The following is a 26728-nucleotide window of genomic DNA, read 5'->3' on the forward strand; positions in this document are numbered from 1 at the left end:
AGAGACAGGTGCAATCATTCCTGCCCAGGTCTCTCCAGCACAAATCTTCACACTCCCAGCAACATGTACAACTGATGTAGAGCTGCTAGAAGCCAGGGCTAGACACTCCACCACCAGCATAACTTCCTTTAAAAAACATCAGTTTCCAACTGAACCAAACCAAATTTTGAAATTCTCTTCCAGGAGGCAAATAGTCAGCTGTTATTCCTTTTAGGCCACCAAACCTATGTTTCACCAGTAAAAGTGAGGGGATTGTTCATGTCTAAAGTAAGGATTGTGGTCATTCCCCCTGCAGCACAGAGCAGCACATCTGCTTCACTGAGTACAGACTCACTGCCCCAGGGCTGGGGAGCTCCTGAGCAGCACACACTGCTGAAGCCACAGCTCCTGGAAGCTCCAGGTGAGTACACTGCTTCAGCAGCAGGGGCTGCAAAGCCTTAGTTGCAATCAGCAACCTCAGTGCATTGGGACCAGCTGTTCCCAGCTCTGTTTGACTGCTCAGCAGTCCATGCATTGCTTGTTCTACCTGACTGAAAGCACATACTGATTTGTAGAGAGGTGGTGGGGTCCAACTCAACTCTCAGCCTCCAGCTCCACCCTGCAGTGCACTGAAGACCACAAGAGCCTCCATTCATCCCAGATCCTGGCTGTGGCTGATGGGAGCACAGCTTCAGAATGCCAGGTCGGTGCTGGGACCATGCAAGTCTGATGAGTGAGAAAGGGCTCAGAAACTGTAGGTATCTTCAAAGGCACTGGAGAAGGGAGAAAGAGCAACAGCATCTCCATCCACACATGACCTTGACCCAAGCTGGGGATGAGGATGACTTGCTTTCTTCCTCAAGCTGTGAACAAGGATGAAGTGGCTCTGGATGACTGCAGCAGGAGATTGGACTACAGACCTCCCAAGAGTCCTTCTTACCTGAGTCTTCCCACGATCTGGACTGAAAATTCAACACAGGCTTGTTTAAGGTCACAGTGTCTGCAGCTCTTCAGGCCCTGATTCTGCTCATGCTGGTGCTGAGAACATTCCTAAAACAGCCAAGCTTCACCCCTGTGGCTTATGTATCACTCATTAACTGAGCTCCTCCATGGGCTATGCAGGCAGCACATGAGGAATGTGTTGCCTTCCTTGGGCAGACAAATGGAGCCAATCCTCATTCCTCTGACATCTTGTCACTGGTCCCCAGTGTGGGCCAGCAGCAGCTCCTCAGCTGGGGTTATGGATGTCAGCCCCTCAGAGGAGATGCTGTTTTCCACTGGTATTTTCCAGGACAAGCAGGCCAGGGCTGTGGGCACAGCCAGCAGAGCTCTGCAGATTGGCCCCTGCCAGGACTGTGCTCTGTCCTCCTCCTGTCTGTGGGGTACCCAGGGGTCCCACTGGCCTTGGGGAACACAGGTTCACCTTGCACAGCACCAGACTCCAACAAATCTGGTTCCCAAATGAAACCTGTCACCTGGTAAAGTTTCCAGAGAGGAGACCCAGCCTGGGCAGCCCCACAACAACACCCAGCACAGCACCAAGAGAGGAGCCCTGTCACAGACCTTCCCTGCCAGAGCTGAGCTCCCTCCTTGCTCCCAAGGGCACTGCACTTGAGGATACAGGGAATTTGGGTACAATGAGTACAGAGGAAGTTTGCTTCATTTCTAATACTGGACTGAAAAAATATTGAACATCCAGTGACAAAGCATCTCCAAGCACCTCCAGTACATCCCCTTCCTCTCCTTGACCAGCTCTGCCTCCTCCCAGTGAGCACTTAGCACAACCCTTGGGCTTCCTAAACACACCTGTTCTCCCTGCTGTCACTGAATGGGGCAGGGAAATCCTAACAGTTACCTAAACAGCAATTTTGGATTTTTAATAAACAAACAAAACTCCAAATAAAGAAAAAAACAAATGCCAAAGAACAACAAAACCCCACAACCAACCACACAACAAAAATAAACTCCTCACTTCCAAATAAGTCTCTCTCCTGGAAAAGCCAAGGGAAAAGTGATGGGCATGGTCAAACTGGGAGGCTGAAAAAAGCATAGAAAAACAAGGTAAAGGACACAACACTGCTGCCAAAACATTTGGGAGAAGGCAGGAATCCTGTATTTGTCTCTGTAGTATGAGTCAGCTGCAAATGAGCTTTAGGGAAATCAGTGTAACAGGTGACTCTTCCCAGGCTGCAGCTCATGTGCTGACTTTGCAAAGCCTTGGGACAGAGGTTTACCTTGTCCAAGTTCTGCTTTAACTTGGCTCAGCTGGAAGACCAATTCTTTCTTCTGAGCAGGTGCTTTAACTGATTTGTTTTATTTTTACTTACCATTGCTTCATACAATTATGATTTTCCAGACTGTCCTCTGTGCAGAAAAGGCACTTGGCCCTAACACACTGCTGCAATATTTAAAATACAGGCCTGATGTGACAGCAGAGACCTTGAAAAGGGCAAAGGCTGCTGTGCAGAACACAACCACAGGATGGTAAGAGATGAGCCCTGACGACTCCACAAACACAAATAAATCACAAGGGACCAAATAAACACAAACCTGAAGGTGGAGCTCATGGAAGAGAGCAAGTAACCAATATATCTAAAAATGCATGAGAGATGTCACTGCTCTGAAACAGGTGAAGTTTAGTTTTTTGCAATTTTGGAAAGACAGGAATTTTCCACAGGCTTTGCACCTTCCCTTAGACAGGAATATTCTCTTCCAACTCCCACACTCAGGAGAACACAAGTGCTACCTGCAGGAACACCTGTCCTCAGTCTACAACTCTCTGGAACTCAGACCAAGAACTGTTCTGGTTTGTCCCCTGTGGGCCATTCTCTGAGGTTCAGCTTAAAAAGGCACATTCAGCTCCTGATGTGAATGACTAGAAAGAAGTACTGCTTTCTAAAAAGAAGGAAAGCAGAGCAAGAATATGAATTTTGACCAGTATACAAAGTTCTGATGATATTCTAAGAAAATAAAAATATATATTGCCTATACAAATCAATCTTTATTGTCAAATGCTGCACTGCATAGAATGTATCTGATTGCCAGCCCTGTGCATGGACACAGACTCTTCCACCCTCCCCAAGTCCCCTCTCAGCACAGCACAAGCAGAGCAACTACACACACCATCATTTGCACCAGAACAAAAACCTATTTGCAACCCAATTCTCTTTTCCTTATAAGTGAATGGTGTTCACCTGGAAAAATCACCAGAAAAATAGATTTCATTTCTGCATTCAGATGAAATGATCAGGCTTGCTACAGGGCTGGTCCCATGTGTGGAAGCTGCCAGTGCTTTCAGTGCTCTTCACCTTCTCAACTCGGATAAAGAAGCACTCTTAAGGCTCCCCAGCTTCTAATAGTGCAACTGCCTCTCCCAGAAGGCAAAACAGTGCAGAGCAATCAGAGGGCAGAGCTCCTCTGAGAATGCCATGGCCCCATGGCTTTGCATCAAGTAATCCTCCTGCAGTGACTCTTGTCCTTCCCAGACCAGCAATTTTTTTTTTACCAGCAACACATACATTCTTCCCAAGTGACAAGTGCTTTCCATCCTTTGCTCCCAACAATGTTTCAGAGAAGTCCCAAATTTCATTCTGTACCCAAGATCTTGTTGGATCCATGGGGAAGGCTCTGTAGAGATTTTTGGTCATGGGAATTTGCAGAAACATGGATGCCCTTCTTATTTGGAAGAAAGGAGACCTGCTTGACAGGATGTTACACTTGTGTGCTCCTGTTTTAACTCCAATGTCCAATCACAGCCAAACCCACAGGTGACATTCACAGCAATCTTTGAAGACCTGATTTAGGATCTGTATTTTCTCATGTGTGCAGCAACAGAAGCCGAAATCTCACCACTCTTCTTATTCTGGCCATAGTAGTCCACAAAGTCACCATCAGGGCCAACAAGGTACATAATTATTGTGTGATCAACCTGCAAGAGAGCACAGCGTGGCTTGGTAAGAGAGACCACAAAAATCACAGCACACCAGCTCAGAAGGGAAATGTGGGATCAGGACAGGCAGTGGGATACAGGGAAATGTGGAACTGGGAGAGGGACTGGCAGTGGGACACAGGGACATGCAGGATCGGGATAGGCAGTGGGACAGAGAAATGTGGGATCAGGACAGGCAGTGGGACACAGGAACATGGGGGATCAGGACCGGGACAGGCAGTGGGATACAGGAACATGTGGGATCAGGACAGGCAGTGGGACACAGGGACATGGGGGATCGGGATCGGGACAGGCGGTGGGATACAGGAACATGTGGGATCGGGATAGGCAGTGGGACATAGGGACATGTGGGATCAGGACAGGCAGTGGGATACAGGGACATGGGGGATCGGGATCGGGACAGGCGGTGGGATACAGGGACATGGGGGTCGGGACAGGCAGTGGGACACAGGGACATGCAGGATCGGGATCCAGACAGGCAGTGGGACGCAGGGACACGCAGGATCGGGATCGGGACAGGCAGTGGGAATACTGGGACATACGGGATCGGGACAGGCAGTGGGACACAGGGACATACAGGATCGGGACAGGCAGTGGGACACAGGGACATGCAGGATCGGGACAGGCAGTGGGACACAGGGACATGCAGGATCGGGACAGGCAGTGGGACACAGGGACATGCAGGATCGGGACAGGCAGTGGGACACAGGGACATACAGGATCGGGACAGGCAGTGGGACACAGGGACATACAGGATCGGGACAGGCAGTGAGATCCAGGGACATACGGGATAGGGGTGCCCCCTGCCGGCGCACTGACACAGCCTCACCCATGCACATCCCAGATATTCTAATTTGATTTATATTAAAATTAACTCCACTGCAAGTTTATTTAAGTACCTAATAGTGACAACATCTTTCACAGCAAAGCCACAGAGTTCTGGAGCTGGAAGCATTATTGCTCAGGACTGAAACACAGCCATGCTCCAAGTTCAGCTGCATTAGAAGTGAGAAATCACAGCAAGTTTGGAGCACACAGGAAAAGAGCCAGTCAAATATGTTACAGATCAGGAAGAAATACTATTGCCAGGCTTGCGAGTTCCTGTGCTACTGTCTGCATTTCTGGGATTGTTTGGAACACACTTTGTTAAGGTTCTGAGCTTGCATGAGGGCACTGTGGCTCTGACAGCTTAGCATACCACTGCCCATGGGGCAGTAAAGATCCAATAGCTGGTTTTAAAATCTACATGCTGCTCTTATCCACTGCCTTTCAATAACCAAAGGCTCTTTTGACTTACTATGTAATCATTGTCCTCATCCTTGGGCCCTTCACTGTAGTACACACGATAGGCTTTAGCCACCTGGTCAATCTGTGCCTTGCTACCAGTCAATCCCACCAGCTTCGGAGAAAACTCTAGAGAGAAAGAAGACATTTGCACATTTTAGTGAAAAGAATCCCTTCAAGAGGCTCCTTTTTCAGTGCTCTGTACTACATGCTATGAGACACAGAGGAAGAAAGCAGGAATACCTTTAACATATCTGGCAATGGCTTCTTGGCTGTCCCTCTCAGGATCGATGGTGATGAAGAGTGGGGTCAGATTAGGCAAAGATGGAATTCGATCTGTGACATTAACAGTTATTTATTTTAGAAAACCAGGTATCATCTCTCATCTTCTTTCAAAAAAGCTCATAGCCACGTAACATCAATCCAAGCCTACCCCAAGTGACTAAAAACAGACCATTTTGGGCAGTTTTATTTGTGTAATTTATGAAGAAAGCAAACGCCATGAGATGCAATGCTGTGTGTCTGTGCTGGGAGCTTCTCATCCCCCAGCCAGAGGCCCTGCCCTGCTCAGCAGGGATGGCAGACTGGCTCTGCTGCAGAAGATGCTGCGGATGCATGTGTTGGAACACTAGCAAGCATGCTGGGATGGTGGAGCAGGAGGAAACATGAAAACACAATCCAGGCTCTTTCCCTCATGTTCCAGGCAAAGCCTCCACTCTGGTCTGATTTCCCCCATGCTGGGGTATGATTAACCCTGCTCAGTAATTCTTCAGGGCCTGCAGGCTAAGAAAACACAGCTAATACAGAGCCTGCCTCCTCCCTCCATTCCACAGCACAGCCACTCTGCTTCAGGAGAGAATCTCACAGAGATGAACAAAATAGAGGGAAAATATCCTAACATACCTCCCAGTCACTTATTGGCAAAAACACAGTATTTCCTGTAACCTGCCACCATCTTTTTATTCCCAAGACCCCTGCTGTGGAAAGATCAGTGCTGTCATGTCAGACCCTAGTGACTCTAGAGATTGATCTACATACCCCTTAGCAAATAATTCAATTACTGAATAATAATCAGCAGCATTTAAAAAATATATATTACCAGTTATCATCATTTGTGGTATTTTATCAGAATAAACCTGACTGTCCCAAAACCCTGTTTACAGACCCCTACCAATTTCATCTACCACTGCAACCATTTTCTCCAGTTCATCAGGACAGATGTCAGGGCAGTGAGTGAAGCCGAAGTAGATCAGCACCCACTGGCCAATGTAATCCTTGCTGGTCCTGGGCTGTCCCTCATGGCTGATGAGAGAGAAGGGCCCTCCCAGCAGTGGCTTCCCAATGCCTCGGTTTCGTTCCTTCTCCAGTTCTGCAAAACATAAGCAGGAATCAAACACACCCATGCCACAAGCCTTGGGAGCAGTGAGTAAGACCCTGCTCAGGGCCATGCCAAGATCCACCAACACCTCTCACACAGAAACTCAACATAAACATGCCTTCCAGAAAGCAAATACATCATTAAATCACTTTGAAACATTTCATTGTTACCCAACTACATTTTTGCTTAAAAGGGGAAAAATAAAGACAGGTATCTGGTCTGCTTTGAAACAGTGAAAGCAGCATCCACTGAAAACTGAACATACTCTAAAAGCTGCAATACCTCTGTTTTCAACAGTAAATCCATGAAAAGGAAGCGTGCGGGCAGCTCGTGCAGGAGAGGGCAAAGCTCCGGGGCTGCAGGGCAGGAACCCAGCGAGCCCCCAGCGCCCAGCTCGTGTCTGCGCTGCCCAGGCCGGCACAGCTGCGGCCAAGCACGACTGCTCCAGCCGAGGAACCTCAAAACGCTGAACCTCCAATTGCTTTTAATTTTTGAAAAAATTCTGCGGCACTTCCGCAAACACACGAAGTGGCAAAGCTGCGACACAGTGACGATGCCTGAGCAGGTAAAATACATCTGAATGCAAAACCCTACATCACTTGAACACGCAAAACGCTTCGCCCCCAACACGAAACGCGACACCCCCGGCGCTCCTCCCGCACCCCGCACTCACCCTCCTCCTTGTGCCGCTTCATCACCTTCATGCCGGCCAGCAGCCCTCCCCCCAGCACCACGGTGGCCGCCAGCGACCGCCACGACACGAGCTGCGGGGACAAGGGGTTTGTTTGGTGCCTGCTCAGGGCACGGGAGGGCCCGGCCCGCCGCCCGCGCTCCCTCACTCCCTCACTCACCCGCCTCTGGGCGCCCGCCCGCGGGCCGCGGCCCGGCGGCAGCTGCGACAGCGGGCGGCTGCGGGGCACGGGCAGCAGCGCCCAGCCCCGCACGGCCGGGCCCGGCAGCGGCCACAGCCACAGCCCCGCGCGGGCCCGCACCGCGCCCGCCCGCAGCCGCCACAGCCCCGCCGCCGCCGCCGCCATGCTGGCGCTGCCCGCCCGCCCCTTCCGGCCCGCCCCAGGCCGCCATGCAGGCCGCGCCGCGCCTCGCCTTCGGGGTCATCGCCGACATCCAGTTCGCGGACGCGGAGGACGGGTACGACTTCGGCGGCTGGAGGCGGCGCTACTACCGGCACAGCCTGCGCTTGCTGCGGGAGGCGGTGCGGGAGTGGGCCGACGAGAGCCCGCCCGTAGACTTCGTGCTGCAGCTGGGCGATATCATCGACGGGCAGAACGCGCGGCGCGGCGAGGCCGAGAGCGCCTTGCAGCAGGTGCTGGAGGTGCTGGGGCAGCTCTCGGTGCCGGTGCACCACGCGTGGGGGAACCACGAGCTGTACAACTTCAGCCGGGCGCGGCTGGTGCAGACGGGGCTGTACAGCCGGGCAGGCGGCTCGGCCGGGCCCGCGGACACGGAGTGCCACGCCTATCACTGCAGCCCGGGCCCGCGCCTCCGCCTCGTCGTGCTCGACGCCTACGACGCGAGCATCCTGGGCACGGACCGCGGCAGCCCCCGCTACCAGGAGTCCCTGCGGGTGCTGCGGGAGAAGAACCCCAACGATGACCTCAACAGCCCCGAAGGTACCTCCGGCTTGGCAGAGGCGTGGGCGGCCGAGCCTTCGCTGTCCGGAGCTCCCGGTGCTGACAGCGGGATGCCAGGGGCTCAAGCGTGTGCCCCATTGCTGCCGCCTCCGCCGCCTCCCTGCCGTCAGCGCGGGCGCAGGCGGGCACAGGAGATGCTCCTCCGCACACCCGGGCTGGAGCTGTGCTGTGCTCTGTGCCCCGCAGTACCGAGCACCACGCAGCTGCTGCGGAAGTGGCTGTTGCAGAGCACCGAGTTGTGCCCACCCTGTTCCATGCCGGGGGGACACCCAACAGTGGAAACCCTGTTTTTGTAGTGTGACCAAAGCTCCCGAAAACACTAACAAATAATCATCTTTGTGCAAGGGGGCTGGAGTTTTGATCCAAGAAATGCAAAGAAAAACCACCAAAGGTTCTGAGAGTAAACCAACCATCAGCAGATTTACATAAGGCAAGTAGAGAACCTATGCGAGGTGTATGCATTTGTGCCTAACCTTCTTTTTCATTGCAGGGCTCAAAGAACCTCATTTTGTAGCATTTAATGGAGGATTTAGCCAAGCCCAGCTGGACTGGTTCAATGAAGTCCTCAAGTTCTCTGATGAAAACCAAGAAAAAGTTATAGTTATGGGTAGGTGGATATGGAGGGGGATAAATAGACAATCAGAATGGTTTGTGTTGTTAGGGCCCTTAAAGCTAATGTAGTTCCAACTCTCATATTTGATGGGGGATGTATACTCCCTTGGAAATATGTGGGGGAAAAAAATTAGCTAGCCTGTGTATGTTAGCTGTGGAAAACATTTAGTTAGTCTGGTGAGGCACAGATGGAACCCATGAAAGAGCAGAACAGCAACCATGCCTCGCCCTGGGGGTGAGCTTTCTGTTCTCAGTTGGATGGCTGAACTTCGCAGCAATGAGGCAGATTCGTTACACTTTTAACTCTCTTTATTCTTTATTTCTTTCCCTCTGGACTGCAGCCCACGTGCCCCTTCATCCCTCTGCTTCGAACGGGGTTTGCCTGGCCTGGAATTACGAGGCCGCCCTGTCGGTGATCCACGCGCACCGCTGCGTGGTGTGCGTCCTGGCAGGGCACCTGCACGACGGCGCCTACTGCCTGGACCGGCACGGAGTGCATCACCTCACCCTGGAGGGCGTGATCGAGACCCCGCCGGACAGCAACGCCTTCGGGACCGTCTATGTCTATGAAGATAAAATGGTACTCAAGGGAAGGGGCAGGATTCCTGACAGAGTTATGCATTTCTGAAATACCGGGCAAATACAGATTGCTCTTCTTCAGGAAGGACTTGGAGAGAAATGTAGGAACTTCAGCTGTTTGCTTTTAGAAAGCTGTGCATGGCTGATCCTTATTGCTTTAAATCAGGTGTTTTTCTCTTGGATCCAGAATCCTAGAAATTATGTTTCTGTAGGAAAGCACCTCATTCCTTTTTGGAGACTAGAGAAGGCCAGTAGTTGAAATACTGGAATGCAGGATGTTGATTTCAAACACCCAATTTGGACTGAATGGCTACTGTGAAAAGATGCAAACCATGTAACGAATATTGTTCAAAAAAAGCCCCACTGCTGTTCTCTCAACCAGTATTAAAGCATGCAGAGTTGTATCTGCCCAGCCACATCTCTATTTTTTTAATTTCTGTGAACATTACAGTAAGGTCTCACGTCTGGCAGAATATATCCATCCTGTAGCCTAATTCAGTCTTCCAACATTGCTTTAAAAGACTAAAGTAATCCTCAGAAAAAGCTGAGCTTAAGGAGAATGGAAACCATCTGTACTGCACCATGGAATGCTGCAGATACTGGGGCTGTGCCGTGTGTGCACAGCTGGGATCACCTGCAGCAGTGCTGAGAGAGCAAACTCTGACACCCATCTAAATAAAAGCGTGTGTTACAGCTGGAGCTGTCCTGACTCTGTCCCAGCCAGCTCCTGAGTCCAGTGTATCAGTGTGCTTCCTTCTCCAGGATGGATACTGGGACATGCTTGCTGCTGCAGGGCTGCTGCGTGGGTCCTGCTTTCCAAGAAAAATTAGGTGAGCAGCAGAGTTGTGACAGTGCCCACATCTGCTAGTGACAGGCTTGAATATGCATCTCTCAGAAAATAAAAGATATGGAGACTTTCACTGAGTTTTCTTTAAAAAAACAGTGTTTATTACTCAGTGACTTTCAGTTAAAGATAACAGCAAAAATATTTTTTTCAGATATATTCTACATATGATTTTAGCACAGGATAGAAATACAGACTGCTCAATTTTCCAGTAAGTTTGAAATGGATTATCCAGACACATTTTTGGAAGTTCTATGGCTGTAAATAGTCATTTATTAAAATAGTATTTGCTTTACAGAATAGTAGATTTCCCAAACTATGAGGTGATTGGAGAGTGATCCAGGGATAGAATGATATCTTGAATATACCATGAAAACAGACATTAGATCACTGGTGCTTGGAAAGTATAAGAAGCAGCAAGGTGAACAGTTTTCATAGAAAAATTCCCTACTCAGATTTGAGTGTTCCTCAACATTTTTCCAAATCTAAATTGGCACTGCTGGAAGCAGCCAGGTATTCTTGGGTCCTATCAAACTGACACTCCAAAAAAAGCAGCAAAAAAAGGCAAGTAAGGTCAGCATAGTTACTGTAGGCTTTCTCCCACCCAGTTACATCACTGTTTTGCAGTGTGTTGGCCAAGACTCTCTCATGTCTTTGTTCACATAAATGTACAGCCACGAAACAAAGGGGAAGAGGGCAACGATGACTGCAGCAACCAAGTGAACTCCTCCCAGGGGACTCCTGTCACAGAACAAATCCAACAGAGCTACTTCAGATCACTGAATCTTTCAGGTTGAGAAAGACCTCCACAATCATCAAGTCCAAGGTTGGACTGCATACCACCATGCCAACTAAACCCTCTGGTGCAGTGCCACATCCAGTTGGGTTTTTTCAACACTTCCAGGAATGGTGACTCCACCACCTCCCTGGGCAGCCTGTGCCAATGCTTGCCCACTCTTTCAGATTCCTAGGATCTAATCTCAAACTCCCCTGGCACTGCTTGAAGCTGTTTCCTCTGGCCCTGTCCCTTTTCTCTGGGAGCAGAGCCTGAACCTCACCTGGCTGTGCCCTCCTGTTGTAGAGTTGAACAGGAGTTGAAGACAGTGAAAAGGTCCCCCCTGAGCCTCCTTTTCTCCAGACTGAGCCACTCTAGCTCCCTTGGTGACTCCTGGTGCTCCAGACCCTTCCCCAGCTCTGTTCCCCTCCCTGGACACACTCCAATCCCTCAAAGTCCTTTTTGAAATGAGATGCCCAAACCTGACCCCAGGACTGGAGGTGCCTCAGCAGTGCCAGCACAAGGGACAGGCACTGTGCTCATCCTGCTAACCACACCATGGCTGGGACAGGCCAGGATGTCCTTGGCCTTCTTGGCCACTGCTACAGCTACCACATAACATTCACATCTGCCTGCAGCTGGAAAGAGCAGAGAGTCTTTGGCCACTTCAATGGGGCTCCTATGGATGCATCACCAGTCCTTTAGTGGAGAGGCACAAAGAATTTCCTGACAACTCAGGCTACAGAAACTAGTTGGAATTTTTAAAAAGCACCTTAAGCAAAGGGGAAATGCACCCATTATGGCAGGGGGCCAGAAGAAGTGCTTTGTGTAGACTTACATTGCCCCCTGCCCCAACTGTTATCTGTGCAAGATCCTCCAGGCTGTAGCACCAGCTGCTACTGCTTGGGCATCTAGAAAGTTCAGAGGGTGATATGAAACAGGAAAACAAGCTGCCCAAATCAACTGTGTGATTTCAAGGAGCTAGTCATTAAATGTGAACATTGGAATGGATTATTAAAAAAGAAAATAAAACTTACTTTGCTGAACTGCGACAAAGACTCATCCATATTGTAATAATCACCAGACCAAACAACTCTCTAAAAAGCCAAACAAAAACCAGGTCAGAAAATAACACAAACACATGTCTACATTCTGACAATACAAATTTTGCCTCCAAAACAGTAGTGGCTGCTCCTTTGGAGAAGTTCAATATATTTTGCTAGGATTATAATTGTAAAGGTATATGCAAAGAGTAACTTTGCTTCACACCACAAATCTACAAATCAACATGACACTAAACAGCTGCAGAAATTCCTGCCTCCACGTTTTGTTCTACTGCTGGACTTACATTCCATTGCACATTTCTCTAATCAACATAGGCAAAGTAGGCACATTTCTCTCATTGAAACAGAGCAAAGCAACATCCCAGTTTTCCAGACTGTGATTAGGCACAGAAGAAGCTGCCAGGGCTTCACCTCAGTACTTTGCAAGCACCTACTCTTTAGGCAATTCCTGAAAGCCCACATGAGAAATTCTCCCTCGTCCTCAATCCCTTGGGGGACTCAGCAGCCCAAGTCAGATAAACATGCATTTGGTACTGCCTCTAGAGTTTTTAAAACATTGATTACCACTCCTACAGCTCCAGGAAAAGAGCACAAAGCTGTTTCACTGTGTTTGTGCCCTGGTCTCTGAAAGCCAGACAAGTAAATCTAACTGCCTGCCACAATCAGGGAAACATTGACCTGTTCACTTCCCTGTATCCAAGGAGTCACTGGTTTGGAACATTATGGTCCCTCCTCTTTGGTCTGATTCCTCTGGACCAACACTACAACAGCCCAGGAAATAAAGTTTTGGAAGGGAACACCCGGAGGAGATGGCCTGGTGATCTGGATTTGTGTGAGGACAAATAAAACCCACTGCTTACCTGCCTTCCTCTTCATGAAAAATGTTTCCTTGAGCATAAGCAATCAAAGAGCAAGCCAAGGCAATGGTCCCAAAAACACAGCCAGCAGAATGAAGGTCACAGAGGCTCCTCCAAACACCATTATCTGTGGAAAAAAATAGACTGTCAGCCACTATCATGAAGTAAACCCATTTGGGTCTTCTACAGACCTGAATGGCAAATACCTTCTGGTGAATTTACATAAACCTACAGTTCTACAAAAGTTGTGCTATTATAATCTTTATTTTCCACAGATCTTGACACAAGGAAAACCCTAACTATGAGTTTAACAAGCAGATTCTCTTGACCAGCCAAATGCCATTATGGCACCTATTACACAGTAAACCTCCCCTGAAATATTCAAAACCACAAGTAACCAACCCTCATGAGTTCTAAACTTAGGAATGCTGCCACTTTATAAGCTTAAGGTAGCCAGAATGCCAAGAGACTGCAATGGTGCAATTTGTGACAATATTGTGCACTCTGAAAGGTTTTCTTTTTTAAGTGTGATTTTAGTTTATTCAGTGTAAGTATTAATCCAGAACAGATACAGTCACTTTGTGTATAGAAAATGGCCTTATTTAAAATTATTTCCACTAAATTAAAATACAAAAATCTTTCCTGTGTTCTAAAGTCCTGAAACAATTTTGATCTGAATGATCCCCTGAACTGCCATTAACCCTCACAGTAAACACCCTTGGAAACACAGCCTTTGAATCTTCCTATTGCTGCCCATTGCTCTGTGGGGCAGCTGCAATACCTGGCACTGAACAAGACCTTTAGCCCTTTATTTTTTCACAGGACTGTGCAAAGCTCAGCTGCTCTTGCATGAGGCAGATAAACAAAACCACAGATTTACAACAATGAAACAAAGTGAGTTAAAAGTGCTAAGGTCAACCCAGAGCCAGGTACAGAGCATGCTCCCAGGCTGTTGCTCCAGTTGGATTTTAAGCTGGAATTGGGGTGCAAAGGCTGGCCCATCCCAGCAGCTGGGCTTTCTGCTGGCATCCTCTCCTCACCTTAAGCATGCCCAGCCACCAGCACTAAAGCAATGACCAGCTTCTGCAGAAATAGGTCCTATAGCCTTTTGCCTTCAGAAGGTAGTAGGGTGTGTTTCCACACAGCCTGATTTTAATCTGTGGTTCAGTTAAGGAAAAAAAAAGCCAAACAACCTTTTGAGGGCAAAATTTGAGCAGAGACTGTTTTGCACACCAGTATCATACCTGTTATTGAAGGGTTGATGCTGACAAGCAGTGTCAGGGCAGCTGGCACTAAGTAGACAACCTGTTAATGACACAAATCTACTCGGTAGCAAAACTTAGCAAGGGCAGGAAGCAGAAGTGCCCAGCTGCAGCAGCACTTTGTCAGAGGCACAGAGCAGATCCCAGTCTCTCACCATCCAGCATGCCCTGGCCTTGCCAGTGCTCATTTTCACCATCACCACCCAAAATCCCGGGCCATCAGCCCACAGCCAGCCCTTACCCCTCTGCTCCTGGGTTACAGAATACTGGCTGCCTGACCGACCTGCAGAGCCCCTTCCCTGAACCTCCAAGGAAAGCACTGACGGGACAGGGTCCTGCCCGGCCCTGGGCTCCCCAAACCCTCCACCCCCTTTGGTGCCGCAGTCAGCGGGGCTCACACAACCCAGGGCACGCAGGGGCAGCCGTGCCCAGCCAGCAGCTCCTGCCGCGCACGGACTGTACCAGGCCGGGCACAGCAGCGGGGCTCGCTCCCCGTTTCCCCGGGCCGGGCACAGCAGCGGGGCTCGCTCCCCGTTTCCCCGGGAGCGGCACAAGGCGGCTCTCGCTGCAGACTCAAGGCAAGCACAGGGCCACGGGCACAGCGGGGCGCCGGGCAGGAGGAGCAGGAGCAGCGCGGGGTGCTCTGCATAGGCAAGCGATGCTCTGCAGGGGCAGATCTGGGGTGAATTAAGGCAGACCCTGGAAGCACGGTCGGATTCCAGCCGTCGCTGCGGTAGAGACATCGTTTTGCCGGCGTCCGCCCGCTCCTCAGCTGGAAGCCGGGACGTTTCCTCCGGCGGTCCCGGATCGCACGGGCGTGAGCGGAGCGGGGCTGGGGCCGCCGGGACCTCCGGGGCAGGAGGTGCCGAAGGGGAAGGGGAAGGGGAAGGGGAAGGGGAAGGGGAAGGGGAAGGGGAAGGGGAAGGGGAAGGGGAAGGGGAAGGGGAAGGGGAAGGGGAGAGCAGCTCGTACTCACCATCCACAGCCCCGCGTCGGGATCGTTCACCTGCAGCGGGAGGCGCGCACTGAGACCCCGCAGCCGCCGGCCCTGCCGGGGCCGCGCTCCGCGGGACGGGAGCGGAGGGCACGCGAGGGGAGCCCCGGCCTCACCTGCACGGCGGCCGCCAGCCCGAAGAAGGCGGCCATGAGGAGATTGCAGAGCCGCCACAGCCGCGCCGCCATGGTCGGGGCGGGCCGGGGGGCGGGACAGAGGGGCGGGGCGCGGGCGGGCCCCGGCCCCGTGCTGATCCCGGCCCCCGTGCCTATCCCGGCCCCGTGCCTATCCCGGCCCCCGTGCCTATCCCGGCTCCGTGCCTATCCCGGCCCCCGTGCCGATCCCGGCCCCCGTGCCTATCCCGGCCCCCGTGTCGATCCCGGCCCCCGTGTCGATCCCGGCCCCGTGCCGATCCCGGCCCCGTGCCTATCCCGGCCCCCGTGCCAATCCCGATCGCGGTGCCGATCCCGGCCGCCCGGGACGGGACGGGACGGGAGGGATCGCACGGCGATACTGTGAGATGGGCAGGCCCTGGCACAGGGTGCCCAGAGAAGCTGCTCTGGATCCCTGAAAGTGTCCAAGACCAGGTTGGATGGGGTCTGGAGCAGCCGGGGACAGTGGAAGGTGTTCCTGCCCATGGCAGGGGGTTATACGAGATGAGTTTTAAGGCGCTTCCAACTAAAACCATTCTATGATTTTTGTAATGGTTCAGAATTAGTTTTGTGTTTAAGGGATTCAGTCATTTTGTGTAGTATGGAGAATCAAAAAGGATATTGCTCAGAAGAATAGCACTGTGCCATCATTCTTGGATCACTTATGATGAAAAGTGATAATAAGTTATGAACTTAAAGCAAGTCCTTTAGAAATGTGACATTTACCAAAACTGAACCTCTGTGAGATCATGTCTTCTGCCGATTTCAGTATCAGCATCACAGTTCCTCAGCATCCAACAGAATCATGTCTTGCTGAATTTTATGTGGAGAACATGTAAATGTGTCCACATTTGTAGAGAGGATTAATTCTCATCTTATTTTTAATTGAGTCATTCCTTGAGCAGGTTACAAGAGATGAAATTACTGCAGATAAAGTCACAGAGAAGAAAGAGTTGTCTTTGTAAGAGTCCCTACCCCTCATCTCAAAAGAAGCAGAGATCTAATAATGAATCACCTTCATGCCTTGTTTCCAGGTCAAGGATAGGCTCTTGAATGTATTTTCTAACAGAAAGGGATTAATTTTGGGCTAGGAAATGGAAATATCAAGGATTAAAAAGTAACAGTGGTGATAAAAAGTGTAAGAAGAATGTAAGAGACAGCATGTCTTTCATTAGCATAATAATTATTAGCATAATATCATAGGAAAATAAAAGCAGCCAAGCTTTTCAGGAACACCAGTTCTTCTTTGTGTGGGAAACAGAATTATGAGTCACTGCCCATTTTTTCCAACCCTACTAGCTGATCTTCAAAATGCAAATTATTCTGTGATTAAGTCTTTGGCTCTTTAATTTGTCTGATCACAAGTTATTGTGCAAATTTGCACGGCTCACCTAGTTTCTGTCATGGCTGGGCTGGTCATTGACATCTTATAGGCTGCACGGTCAGGAGGGGAGAGAGCAGATGGGAGAAACTGATAGAGACTGGGAAGGAAGCAGAGAAACAGCAGGACAGACACATCCAGGGCCCTGTGTGGCGTGGGACAGGACTGCTGAGGGGAAGGGAAGGCTGGGCAGGCAGAAAGCAGCTTCTGATGGGCAATTGGGAGGCATGGCATGGAAGGTTTGGCAATCCTGTGAGTGACCAAAGATCAGTAACACAAGAGCAAGGGAAGGCAAAAGGCTCCTCTGTCTCTCCTGAGGGTAGGATTGGAAAAAGAGATTGGTTTACCAACTATGATATTCTTTACTGCTCTAATTCATAGAATCACAGAATATTCTGAGCTGGAGGGGACCCATGAGGATCATAGAGTCCAGCTCTTGAATGGATGGCCCATACAGGGATCAAACCCACAACCTTCATGTTAGCATCATGCTCTGGCCAACTGAGCTGAATGGAATTCAAAAGCAATCAGGCTGTAACATGCCATAGATATAAAAAGGTCTTTCAGTGTTGCAGAGAAAGGTCGAGGCTGTTCACTTTAAAGCTTTACCAACTATCCTGAGCACTTCCTCCAACCACCGCTGCAGGGACACAGGAGACTGTCAGCAGAAGGCAATACTGACTTCTCCCATGAGAGGGAGGCCAAGAACCTTTAGTATCCCTGAGTAGGACTTGAGCTACTTGTTCTTCGATAGTAGGCAAAACATCCTCCCTTCTTATGACTCGCTGGATCTGCTTCTCACCTCATAGCAGTCCAAGCTTATTTTCACTGTGGCAACTCCCCCTGTACAGAACAGAGGCAGCAGGATGGGCCCTGCAGCCAAGCTGTGACATTGAGACCCAGCACATTTCCCAAGGGCCTTCACGAGAGATTTCACTACAACACAACTACAAGCCATAGTCACCCAACACAGTGACCCATTTCATAATGGCCCTCATCCTCATGTCATGAATGGTCATAGATTGGTTTGGATTGGATCAAAAGTGATTAAAAGGCTCTGGGTGGGCAGGTGAAGGGCTCAGGGCTTTTGATGTGTCCCTGGCTGCAGAACCCTGATGCAATTCCAATAGGGACTTCTGGAGATAAATGCACGGTTGAACAGCTGGTATTGCCAAAAGGGCTCTGGGTTTAGTTGCCTTAACTGGTGGGTCAGGTGCCAGGAGCAGGGAAGGATGGAGTGGAGCCCACCTTCCTGAGAATGGGAACAGCCCCGTGTTCCCTGATTGACCAACTTCAGAGGACACATTTCTGAAGCAAAGGCAAACCCATCCCTGAGATTTTTTTTGCTCAAGGACCTGCACCAGGTGAGTAATGCAGAGGGAGAGGGAAACATGATACAGACCTCAGGGGGATTTGATTTTTTACAGGCAACAGTCTGTAATGTTGAACATCATATGTCATATTAGTTGTTGAATGACAATGCCATGGTATGTCGCAGCTACCAAGGACAGTGAGTACAGACTGCTCCAGACACACCAGTCATGGACTAACTGAGCTCAACAGACATCTTGGTGGGGATGGCCAGTGACCACTGAAATAATACCTGTGCTCATGTAGAGTTATATGAATATATATGTGTATGTATATAACATAGTTGGAAAGTATAAGATCTGGGCATGATGTAAATGGTACAGAATAAGGGGTGGAAGATGTCCTGGCTGCAAAGAGAATGGCACATCAGGAAAAAAGCTGCCAAACCACTCTCATGTCCTGGTGTAGCACAATGTTTTAGGAATAAAATCATGAGTAACAGATGTCACATATGTTGAGTTTAGGAAGATTTTTAACATTGGCTGTCCTGACCCCTTCTTAAGAAGATATAAGGGCATGGTGGGTGTAAAACTGGTGAGATCACTGCACCTCAAGTGCTAATTATCAGTGTTTGTCAAAATGGAAGGACATTTTCAGAAGATTTTTGCAGGGGTCCATTCTGATGCCAGATCTTTTTAATTACTTCAGTTAACAGCCTGGATGATTAACACCCATGACTGCTTTATTAAACCTGCTAATTACTCCAGGCTGTTGAGGACAGCAAAGACAGTAGGATTCAGCACTAGATGGAGAAATGGCCTGCAATCTACAGAACAATATTCAACAGGTACAACTTCCAGCATTACTTTTATGAGCAACACAGGTTCAGGTGAGGGGACTGGGTGGATGTAGTTTTCCAAAAAACCCAAACCAGAAAACAAACAACAACAAAAGCCACAAAACAAAACAAACAAACAAAAAAGATTCCCCCAAAGGCAACCAAAAAAACCTCTACCAATGCAAAAAACACTCTCCCTCACAAAAAAAAAAAAAAAAAAAAAAAAATCCCCACAAGTGTAATGGAGAGCAAACTGAACACCAGCACCGGCAACAGAAAAGGAAAATACCAACCTGGAGCATGTGAGCTGTAGCCTCCAAGGTAAGCTAGGGTAGTATGCCTGGCTAGGGATGCTGTACTTCAAAAAATGCAGCTGGACAGAGAAAACATCAAAAGAGGTCAGTGAGGATGCTGGGAGGCATAGAAAACATGAAGAAAGGCTGAAGGAAATGAATTGATGTAATGTGTAGAAGAAAAAGCTGAGGCAAGGACATGTAGGGAAACATTGCAGTTCAGCATTGCACATCATCAAGTGCCCAAGGGGTCATTTTGAAGAAGGCTGTGGCCATAGTGAACAGGGCAGGATATAAAGGATTTGAAATTTAAAAAAAACCAAAAACAAAACAAAACAAAAACAAACAAAAAAAAAAAAACAAAAAAAAAAAAAAAAAAAAAACAAAAAAAAAAAACAAAAAAACAAAAAAAAAAACAAACCACAGAACCCCTGAAGTTAGGCTTTTAGATGATGTTAGGAAGCGTGCCAGAGCAGATTGCTAGGGAATGGCACAATCCCCATCACTGGAGGTCCTTAAGAAAGGTTTCATAAATGTGTCAGAACAGGTATTGTTGATCCTCCCAGATTTGCAGTGAGGGGAAAGTATGATTTTAGGTAATTGTGAGCAAACCACACGTAGGGGGCACATAGCAGAAGTGGAAGTCACCTTGTGCCAGTGTTTGCCAGTAGGCACTGGGTTTCTGCATCAAAGCCTACAAGGTGCCAACCCTGGACATGCCCTCAGGGATTAATGCAGAAGAGAAGGCTTAAGCAAAACAGGGAAGAGAAAGAAAAGATGTGGAACTAGGGAAGGGAAGGCTTTTTTGTGTCAGGATCCAAACTGCACCTCTGTCCCTGCCTCCCCCAAAGAAGTTTAACTCTCAGAATTCAAGACAGTTTGCTTGAAAGAGCAAGTGGTTTAGTCGCCATCAGGTGACTTTGGAGCATTTTGAAAAAAAATGGAAGAAACCATGTGTGTGTATGTATGTATGTATGTATGTATGTATATAAACCACTCTTCACTCATTCACCTGGCAGCTGTTTTTAGCCAAAGCTCTTACTTTGTTTGCCACCTAAGCTATGTTACAGCTGTGTTGCTTCTGTGTACAGCTGTGTCCTGGGGCTGTGAGCCAGACCCTAACCTGAATCGAACATTAGCCCTGCCCATTACAGAAGACTTGTGTGAAGCCCAGACTGAGCCTGGTCACTGCCATGGGACTGTGCTGCTCACCTGGCTCAGGTCTGGCTGTGGAGGCCACTGCCCATCCACCAGGTTATGCAGCACTTCCCTCACAGAGCAGCCCTCCCTGGTGCTCCCCAGTGTTGTGCAGGTGAAGGCACAGGGTTGGGATTCTGCTGGTGTGAGGCAACGAGGCATCCCGTATGGGAATATGGGAGGAGAGGATAAGTGCACACCTTCTCCTGGTGTGTCTGTGGGCTTTGTTAAAGGCTCTTCCAGGTGATGGTTGCCACCCGTGGTGCTCACACTAGCCACACCCAGGAAGGGCTGCTCCTTGTTGAAGCTCTGGGTACAAGTTACTCCCATTCCTCTCCTAACTAAAGCAGTGGAGGGGCCAGACTGGAAGCAGCTTTGGAAAAGTCAGCAATGCCCCCAGAGAGGGTAGAGGCCAAGATGGGACAGTGAAGGGCAGCAGCCTAAGTTCAAACCCAGCAAGGAGGTTACTGGGATCTTGGCTTGTGTGAGGGGTTATGGTGTTCCTCATGGCAAAGGAAAGCTACATCCTTGGCAGGAAGGGAGATGAATTTGCTGGACTCTCAGGAGTTGGGAGCAGAAATAGGGAGATGGTCAGGACCAGTTCTGACCTCTCCTCCCACTTCCTGACGGTGAGCTCAGCAGTGTGAGTTGTTCCCTGCAGAGCAGGGTTTGGGCAGAAGGCTGGGCTCCCTCTGTGCCCCAGGGACTATTCCAGCCTGTCTCCCTGACCCTGTGCAACTGAGCAGGGAAACCAGAAGACTCTAGGATGGAAGAAGATGCTTTCCTAAGTTCTAAACATATGAGCAAAGAAAAATCTTGGTTTTATCATGAGGCAAGAGGAATCAATACAATCTGAACTGGGAGAGAAAGAAAAAGAAATGAAGGCAGGATGGAGAGGCAGCTCCTGCCCCAACCTCCTACCCCAGTGCTCAAAGCGTAATGGTTTGTAGTTTCTGGAGGCACTTTCAGCGTGTGTTCAGTGCTGTTATCACCTCCATAGTGACATGGGCAATGGAGCAGCAGGGAAGCAGTCCTCATATTTCTAATACATGGGACATCCAGCTCTTTCCTCAGCCCATCTCCATTCATAAAGAGGGTCAGTATTGTTTCTACCACAAAGGTGAGGACACAAGGCCTCCTGTCGTGAAGGGATTCCCCTATGTCATGCAGCAGGCTGGAGAGGGCCCTCAGCTCTGGGGCAACAATTTCACTGCTCTCATTCACAGTATGTGCTGCCCCTACGACTGGGAGTGTGGGTTTGCTGGAGTTAAGAGGAATGATCAGAAACCATGTGCTGGCAAGGACAGCAGTGGCCAAGAGAAGAAAGAAAGTGAGGGGGAGACTGACGGTGGCAGAAGAGGCTGATGCCCTGGGTGTCCGGGAAAGCACGGCAAGGAGCTGTGCCCTGTGCTCCCGAGGGAGCCGGGAGAAGTTTGCAAGGGGCTGCCCGTGTGGGAGAAGCCCTAATCCTCGGGCGAAGATGAGAAATACGATAAAGCTGCTGGGGCCGACTGCCGGCCCCCGAGGGGATGCGAGACAGGACAGCAGATGTCCGGGCGCCGCCGCCTGAGGGGCCGAGCGCGGTGCGGGTCCCCCGACGGGCTGCGGGCGATGCCCCCGGCCCGGGGCAGCAGCAGCGGCTCCGCAGCACCGCCCGGGGATGCCCCGGCCCCCCGCGGGAGGCAGCGCCGCCTCCGCCCCGCCGCAGCGGAGCCGCAGGCGCGGGGCCCCGGCGGGGAGGGGTTTCGCGGCCCCAGCCGGGGGCGGACGAGCGGCGGGGCCGTGTGTCCTGCCCTGCCGGGGAGGGCCCTGCGCAGCGCCGCCGCCGCTGCTCCCGCTCCGCGCACAATGGCGACTCCCAGCCCCAGCGGCGGCTCCGGGGGGAGCGGGAGCGGGCCCGGCCCGGGCGCCGCCAGCAGCAGCAGCAGCATGCAGGGTAAGCACCGCCGGGCCGGGCAGCGCCGGGCCGGGCCGGGCCGGAGCCGCCGCGGGTCTCGCCCTGCTCGGGCCGTGGGGACCCCCGGGCGCTGCCAGCTCGCGCCCCCCGCGCTGGGCCGCGGCCGTGGAGCGGCGCTGCCCGCGGGAAGCCGCGGCCCCGGCTCGCTCCGGCCCTGGCGGCCCCGCTCCGGGCCTGCCCCGCTGGCGGCCTGGCCGCGCCCGGCGCGCTCGGCGGGAGTGAGCGCGGCCCTGGCCCTGCCCGCCGGGGCGCAGGGCCTGCCCGGAGCTCGGCCCCGGCCGCCGGGACAAAGGCCGGGCTGGACGCGGCTCCGGCCTCTCCCGGCGGGGAGCGGCTCTGCGGCCGCTCCGGGTGAGCGGTGCAGGCCGCGGCTGCAGCAGCATCCCTGGGGCCCGGCCGGAGCCCAGTGCGCTGGGGGCGGCCCGTGCCCGCAGGAGCCCCGCGGTGCGGCCGGGCCGGGCTGCGGCACCGCGGCTCTGCCCCGGCCAGCTGCGCTCTGCCCCGGCCCTCCGCCTCCGCTCTGTGCCTTTCTCAAGACAAACGTTTAACTAAAATCAGTTCAGCGCGAACTTGCGGTTCAGTTTCGTTCCGTTCCGATGGAAATTTACAGTGCTGCAGCGGGTCGTGTTGGTTCCCACCAGCACTTGTTGATGGTTGAGCAGCCTTGCAAAAACGGTGGATATTTGTTTTTCGGAAAGGCCTCAGCAAACCCTTTGAGTTTCTCCTTTAAAGGTAGACCATTGAAAAATACTCTCTGCTTGAAAAACATTTTAGGCCTTATTAGGCTGAGGTGGAACAGTGCTGGTTTGTTTGGTTTTTTAAATTAAATACATGGACGATAGTATTAAAGAAACAGTTTTTCTTCCAGTTTGGTCTCTGTTTTGGGACCAGGAAAAAGAAATGGTTGCTCTCTCTGAGAGAGAAGTGCAGGTACTGTTGTGAAATAATGTTTGTCGCAGTTATTTGCTATATTCTGTGTTCTGTCCTGGTATGAACTGTGCTGAGACTGGTGGGGACTTGTTTGGGCAGAGAACTGATGGTTAAACTAAAGAGTTTGGTATATTTGGTGTAAAAAGGTGAATTTTGGCTCCTTGTAGCTTCCCTTGTGTGATGAGTTGGGTAGCTTTTGGGCCTTGTCAAGACAGTATTACCCATCTTTCAAAAACCAGAATCCAAGACGTTGTGAATTAAATGCATGGGTTAAAAACTTGACCATGATATGCCAAAACAGTTGTGATTTAAGAAGAACAAGCCTTGTTCTTGTGGTGCAGTTACAACCCTCAGTGTTGCCTGTTGTATTTCCACCTGACCAATTTTTCATATTTGAGTTGTTCCTCTGAATCACCTGTATCTTCTAAGGCTGAGAGTTGGTTTTGCAGACTGGCATCTGTGATGCCCTGTGAGCTTGTAGCATCTGCATGCTCTCTCCAGTGGTGGAAAGGCTGTTCTGGTTTGAAGTGGCTCTTTAAATATGGATTCAGGACCACGGGCCAGTGTGATGGTGCTGGTGGTTTTTCCTGAGGTAACAGGTGAGTGTTTAGGTGTTCCAGGAGGAGCTGTGTGTGGGATCCTGGCTGGGCTCTGGAGCAGCAGGTTGCTGTGACTGTGATGGTTCCTGGAGCCTGCAGGAAACCCTGTCCCAGTGGGACCTGTGCTGCCACACCACCTGGGTGGGATGGGAAGGGGCTGGAGGTGGCTGCAGGTGGTGTGCTGGCTGCTAGGGCAGCTCTGGCTGCTCTCCAGGATGCACAGTGGCCTTGCTGATGCCAGTAGGCAAGCTGAGCTGAACAAAGAAAACCCCACAGAAGTGTTGAGTTGTGCAGTTGGGATGCCCAGCTTGTGCCTGTGGTGAGGCTGGGCTGGCACTGAGGCAAGGGAGGTGCAGGAGTGCATTGCTGGGTGGGGAGAAGAGTAGGTAGGACTGCATCAGTGTTGCTTTAATTGGCAAACAGCATGACAAGGTGGAGCAGGGAAGTCATTAAGCTGGAAACAAGTAATTATATTTAAAAAAAAAAGGTTTTGCTCTGTTAATTTTCAGCCAGAAACACCCTGACCTGGCTTGTGCAACTGCTGCTGTGAAGGAGGTGGGAGAGGGTGGAACTCCCATACCAAAGGACTGCGACTGTGCTCCCCTGGACAGCAGTCTGTTGCTTTTGGAGACCCTGCTCAGAGGCTCTGTGCTTGGGCAAGCTCACCTGAGGTGAGAGTCCCTCATGGGGTTTCTGTTTTGGTGTCAAGGCTGGCAGTTTTATAGGGAATGTCAGTTGTCAGGGCATTCATCAGGGCCTGGGCGTAGGAAAGAATTGTGAGGATGGTGGTAGAGGGAGAAGTATTCAGAGAAACTGAGGCTCATCATCTCCAGGCTAAGGGCAGCAGATATAGAAGGTCTCTGCAGGCCACCCAGTTTTGGTTGTAATTCTGTATCCTACACCATTTTTGATGCACACAGGCTAAAGTCCTCCAGGTGACGATACAGAAGTGAAGGGACATTGTGCTATCCTTGTGCTGGGCTTGCTGTGCAGCCATGGCCCTCAAGCCTGGTGATCATGCAAGGGGTTGCTTCAGGCCTTATTATTTATTATTCACCCTTATTCTGCATGCCCCAGCTTCACTCTAATGTCTTCTCTTGGCTACCTGGATCAGCTGCCCATGCCAAAGGACCTGGAGCTTCGTTTCTTCCCAAAGAGTCTCCTGGCCAGTGCAGTTTGTGATGTTGTGTTCAATGCACAGCTTGGAGACAGGAGAGCTGGAATTCTGAGTATTAAAACAGATCATATTCCATAATTTTTTAAATGTCTGTTGCGTGCACACTGAAGTCTGTCCAGATGCTGGTGACTGCTGGTGTGAAGAGTTGTTGTCGTTCTTACTCACATGTAATGTTAATGTTCAGGAACAGTCCTGAATATTTAGTGTCCTGGATGTTTTCTGGAAGAAACAGATTCTGTGGGAAGTAGGATACCTTTGATGGTGACTTAAGAAAAAACCAGCACCCAAACTGTAATTGAAGCAATTTTATGTTTCGCTCATTGCCAAAATTAGTAATAGTCATTACTGCTGACATTAATCAAAAAATAATAATTTGAAGAATAGTGGAATGAAATCTAGAAATGTAGTTTATTCCAAGGCATAGGGAGAATTTTGATTCTAATTACAACCTGTGGATCACTCATCCTAGCTGCAGTGCTAAAGAGGAGCTGGAAGCACTTAAAACTGATGGTTATGGAATCAGCTCAGCTGCATTGGGCAGTCAGGAAGACTGGAGGCAACTGGGACTTTTCCAGATACTCACTACCTGGTGTGCTCTGGCGTCCTTACAAAGCAAAGGAGAGCTACTGTGTATGTCTTCTCAGAGTGTACATCGTGGCTCAGGTGTGTTGGGTGGGAATTCCTGACCAGTTCAACCAGATTTTGGGATTCTCAGTTCCCTTCACGTGTGTGGTCCTGTTTGCTCCCTCATTGGTGTCTTTGCCCTCTTCACCTGACTCCAGCCATTTTAGCAAAAAATCACAGGAGGTCTGTCTCTGGCAAGAGTCTTTTGCAAATATGAGGCAAGGAGCCTGGATAGGGAGGTTGTTAAAGAGGTGTCTTAGTGCATGAGGAGATGAACTAGGGTCCTTCTCTTACCCTTGGGTGCCATTCATGATATCAGTGGCTTACTGAAGTTGGGTGATCAGTTCCTATTTACAAGGAAGCTCTGTCCTGTGCCTTTCTCCTTCTGGCAGAAGAGAGCTGCTGGGAGGCTTTTTGAGAGGTCAGGAATTGTTCATGTTCGGCTGGTTTCAGAATTGGTGGCTACTGTGATGGACTTTGTCAGTCCCTCTGGTCAGGTGAGTTTGCTGTGGGTGTGTAAGGGATGTACATTGTGTCAGTGGAGTAATCACAACTCCCACACACAGCACTGGCAAAAGCAGAATATTGCTTGAAACCATCTGTGGGTATCACTGTGACCAGACTGATCCTCAGAATGGGAATTCAGTAAGAGATGCTGTGGTTTCTGTGTCCTTCTTTGTTGCTTGCTGCCTTGGTGAGTGCAGGGAGTGACTGGAGCTGCTCCCCTCCCCACTGGTGCTCTTGGTGGAATTATCAAACCTGTGTGTGTTAGCAGACAGCACTGATGCAGGCTGACTCTAGCAGACTGACAGTGTATGTCTACTTGGACATATTTGCATTTGTTAAGAGTTCTAGAAGTTGTAGTGAGCAAATGTGTGTATTTTATTTCATTTGTGCCCCCAGTTTATTTCTGTATGGGCCTTACGGCCACGTCTGCTTTGTGCTTGAGTCTTGGTTGTAAGCTTGTGTGTGTAGGGTTTATATTGGTATGTGGGCATATGGTTTTGCATTTTGGCTTTCTGTTTTATTTTACTTTTAAT

At 50.3% G+C, this 26728-nt stretch overlaps 4 protein-coding genes across 7 annotated transcripts in view; 2 read left to right on the plus strand and 2 right to left on the minus strand.

Moving 5' to 3' along the window:
• Positions 1–2956: 2956 nt before the first annotated feature.
• Positions 2957–7662, minus strand: LOC130260529 (protein SCO1 homolog, mitochondrial). Its single transcript, XM_056506041.1, has 6 exons — positions 7442–7662; positions 7264–7354; positions 6384–6581; positions 5456–5548; positions 5226–5341; positions 2957–3907 (listed from the first exon to the last, which is right to left on the minus strand). The coding sequence occupies exons 1-6, from the start codon at positions 7625–7627 to the stop codon at positions 3779–3781; spliced, it is 813 nt and encodes a 270-aa protein (XP_056362016.1). The 5' UTR covers positions 7628–7662; the 3' UTR covers positions 2957–3778.
• Positions 7639–9845, plus strand: ADPRM (ADP-ribose/CDP-alcohol diphosphatase, manganese dependent). Its single transcript, XM_056506045.1, has 3 exons — positions 7639–8221; positions 8733–8849; positions 9196–9845. The coding sequence occupies exons 1-3, from the start codon at positions 7672–7674 to the stop codon at positions 9480–9482; spliced, it is 954 nt and encodes a 317-aa protein (XP_056362020.1). The 5' UTR covers positions 7639–7671; the 3' UTR covers positions 9483–9845.
• A 509-nt stretch (positions 9846–10354) lies between these two features.
• TMEM220 (transmembrane protein 220) lies at positions 10355–15454 on the minus strand. 3 transcript variants are annotated; one of them, XM_056506044.1, is made up of 6 exons: positions 15346–15454; positions 15212–15241; positions 14218–14278; positions 12977–13100; positions 12090–12149; positions 10355–11018 (listed from the first exon to the last, which is right to left on the minus strand). In XM_056506044.1, the coding sequence occupies exons 1-6, from the start codon at positions 15415–15417 to the stop codon at positions 10886–10888; spliced, it is 480 nt and encodes a 159-aa protein (XP_056362019.1). In that variant the 5' UTR covers positions 15418–15454; the 3' UTR covers positions 10355–10885. The 3 variants fall into 3 exon arrangements, with proteins under 3 accessions (XP_056362019.1, XP_056362018.1, XP_056362017.1); XM_056506043.1 differs by lacking the exon at positions 10355–11018 and adding an exon at positions 11025–11963; XM_056506042.1 differs by lacking the exons at positions 10355–11018; positions 12090–12149; positions 12977–13100; positions 14218–14278 and adding an exon at positions 14285–14963.
• Positions 15455–22137: 6683 nt separating this feature from the next.
• The window catches only part of MAP2K4 (mitogen-activated protein kinase kinase 4), a 67072-nt gene continuing 62481 nt past the window's right edge, over positions 22138–26728 (plus strand). The window contains exon 1 of one of the 2 annotated variants that reach the window (XM_056506080.1): positions 22138–22337. In XM_056506080.1, the coding sequence (XP_056362055.1) occupies positions 22250–22337 (88 nt within the window). In that variant the 5' untranslated portion in view covers positions 22138–22249. Of the gene's footprint in view, positions 22338–22939; positions 23091–26728 lie in introns of those variants that run through there. The other variant, XM_056506079.1, reaches the window with a different exon arrangement.

Source organism: Oenanthe melanoleuca, chromosome 18 (genome assembly GCF_029582105.1).
Source record: "Oenanthe melanoleuca isolate GR-GAL-2019-014 chromosome 18, OMel1.0, whole genome shotgun sequence".
NCBI classification, from domain to species: domain Eukaryota; kingdom Metazoa; phylum Chordata; class Aves; order Passeriformes; family Muscicapidae; genus Oenanthe; species Oenanthe melanoleuca.

Coding starts and splice junctions, on each gene's coding strand:
- LOC130260529 (XM_056506041.1), bottom strand. CDS start 7,627: ATGGCGGCGGCGGCGGCGGGGCTGTGGCGGCTGCGGGCGGGCGCGGTG. Junction 5,342..5,455: donor CATTGCCAGATATGTTAAAG/GTATTCCTGCTT, acceptor CTTTCTCTCTAG/AGTTTTCTCCGAAGCTGGTG. Junction 3,908..5,225: donor ATGAGGACAATGATTACATA/GTAAGTCAAAAG, acceptor GCTCTCTTGCAG/GTTGATCACACAATAATTAT.
- ADPRM (XM_056506045.1), top strand. CDS start 7,672: ATGCAGGCCGCGCCGCGCCTCGCCTTCGGGGTCATCGCCGACATCCAG. Junction 8,222..8,732: donor TGACCTCAACAGCCCCGAAG/GTACCTCCGGCT, acceptor TTTTCATTGCAG/GGCTCAAAGAACCTCATTTT. Junction 8,850..9,195: donor AGAAAAAGTTATAGTTATGG/GTAGGTGGATAT, acceptor TCTGGACTGCAG/CCCACGTGCCCCTTCATCCC.
- TMEM220 (XM_056506042.1), bottom strand. CDS start 15,417: ATGGCGGCGCGGCTGTGGCGGCTCTGCAATCTCCTCATGGCCGCCTTC. Junction 15,242..15,345: donor GGCTGGCGGCCGCCGTGCAG/GTGAGGCCGGGG, acceptor CTCCCGCTGCAG/GTGAACGATCCCGACGCGGG. Junction 14,964..15,211: donor CCGACGCGGGGCTGTGGATG/GTGAGTACGAGC, acceptor TCTCTACCGCAG/CGACGGCTGGAATCCGACCG.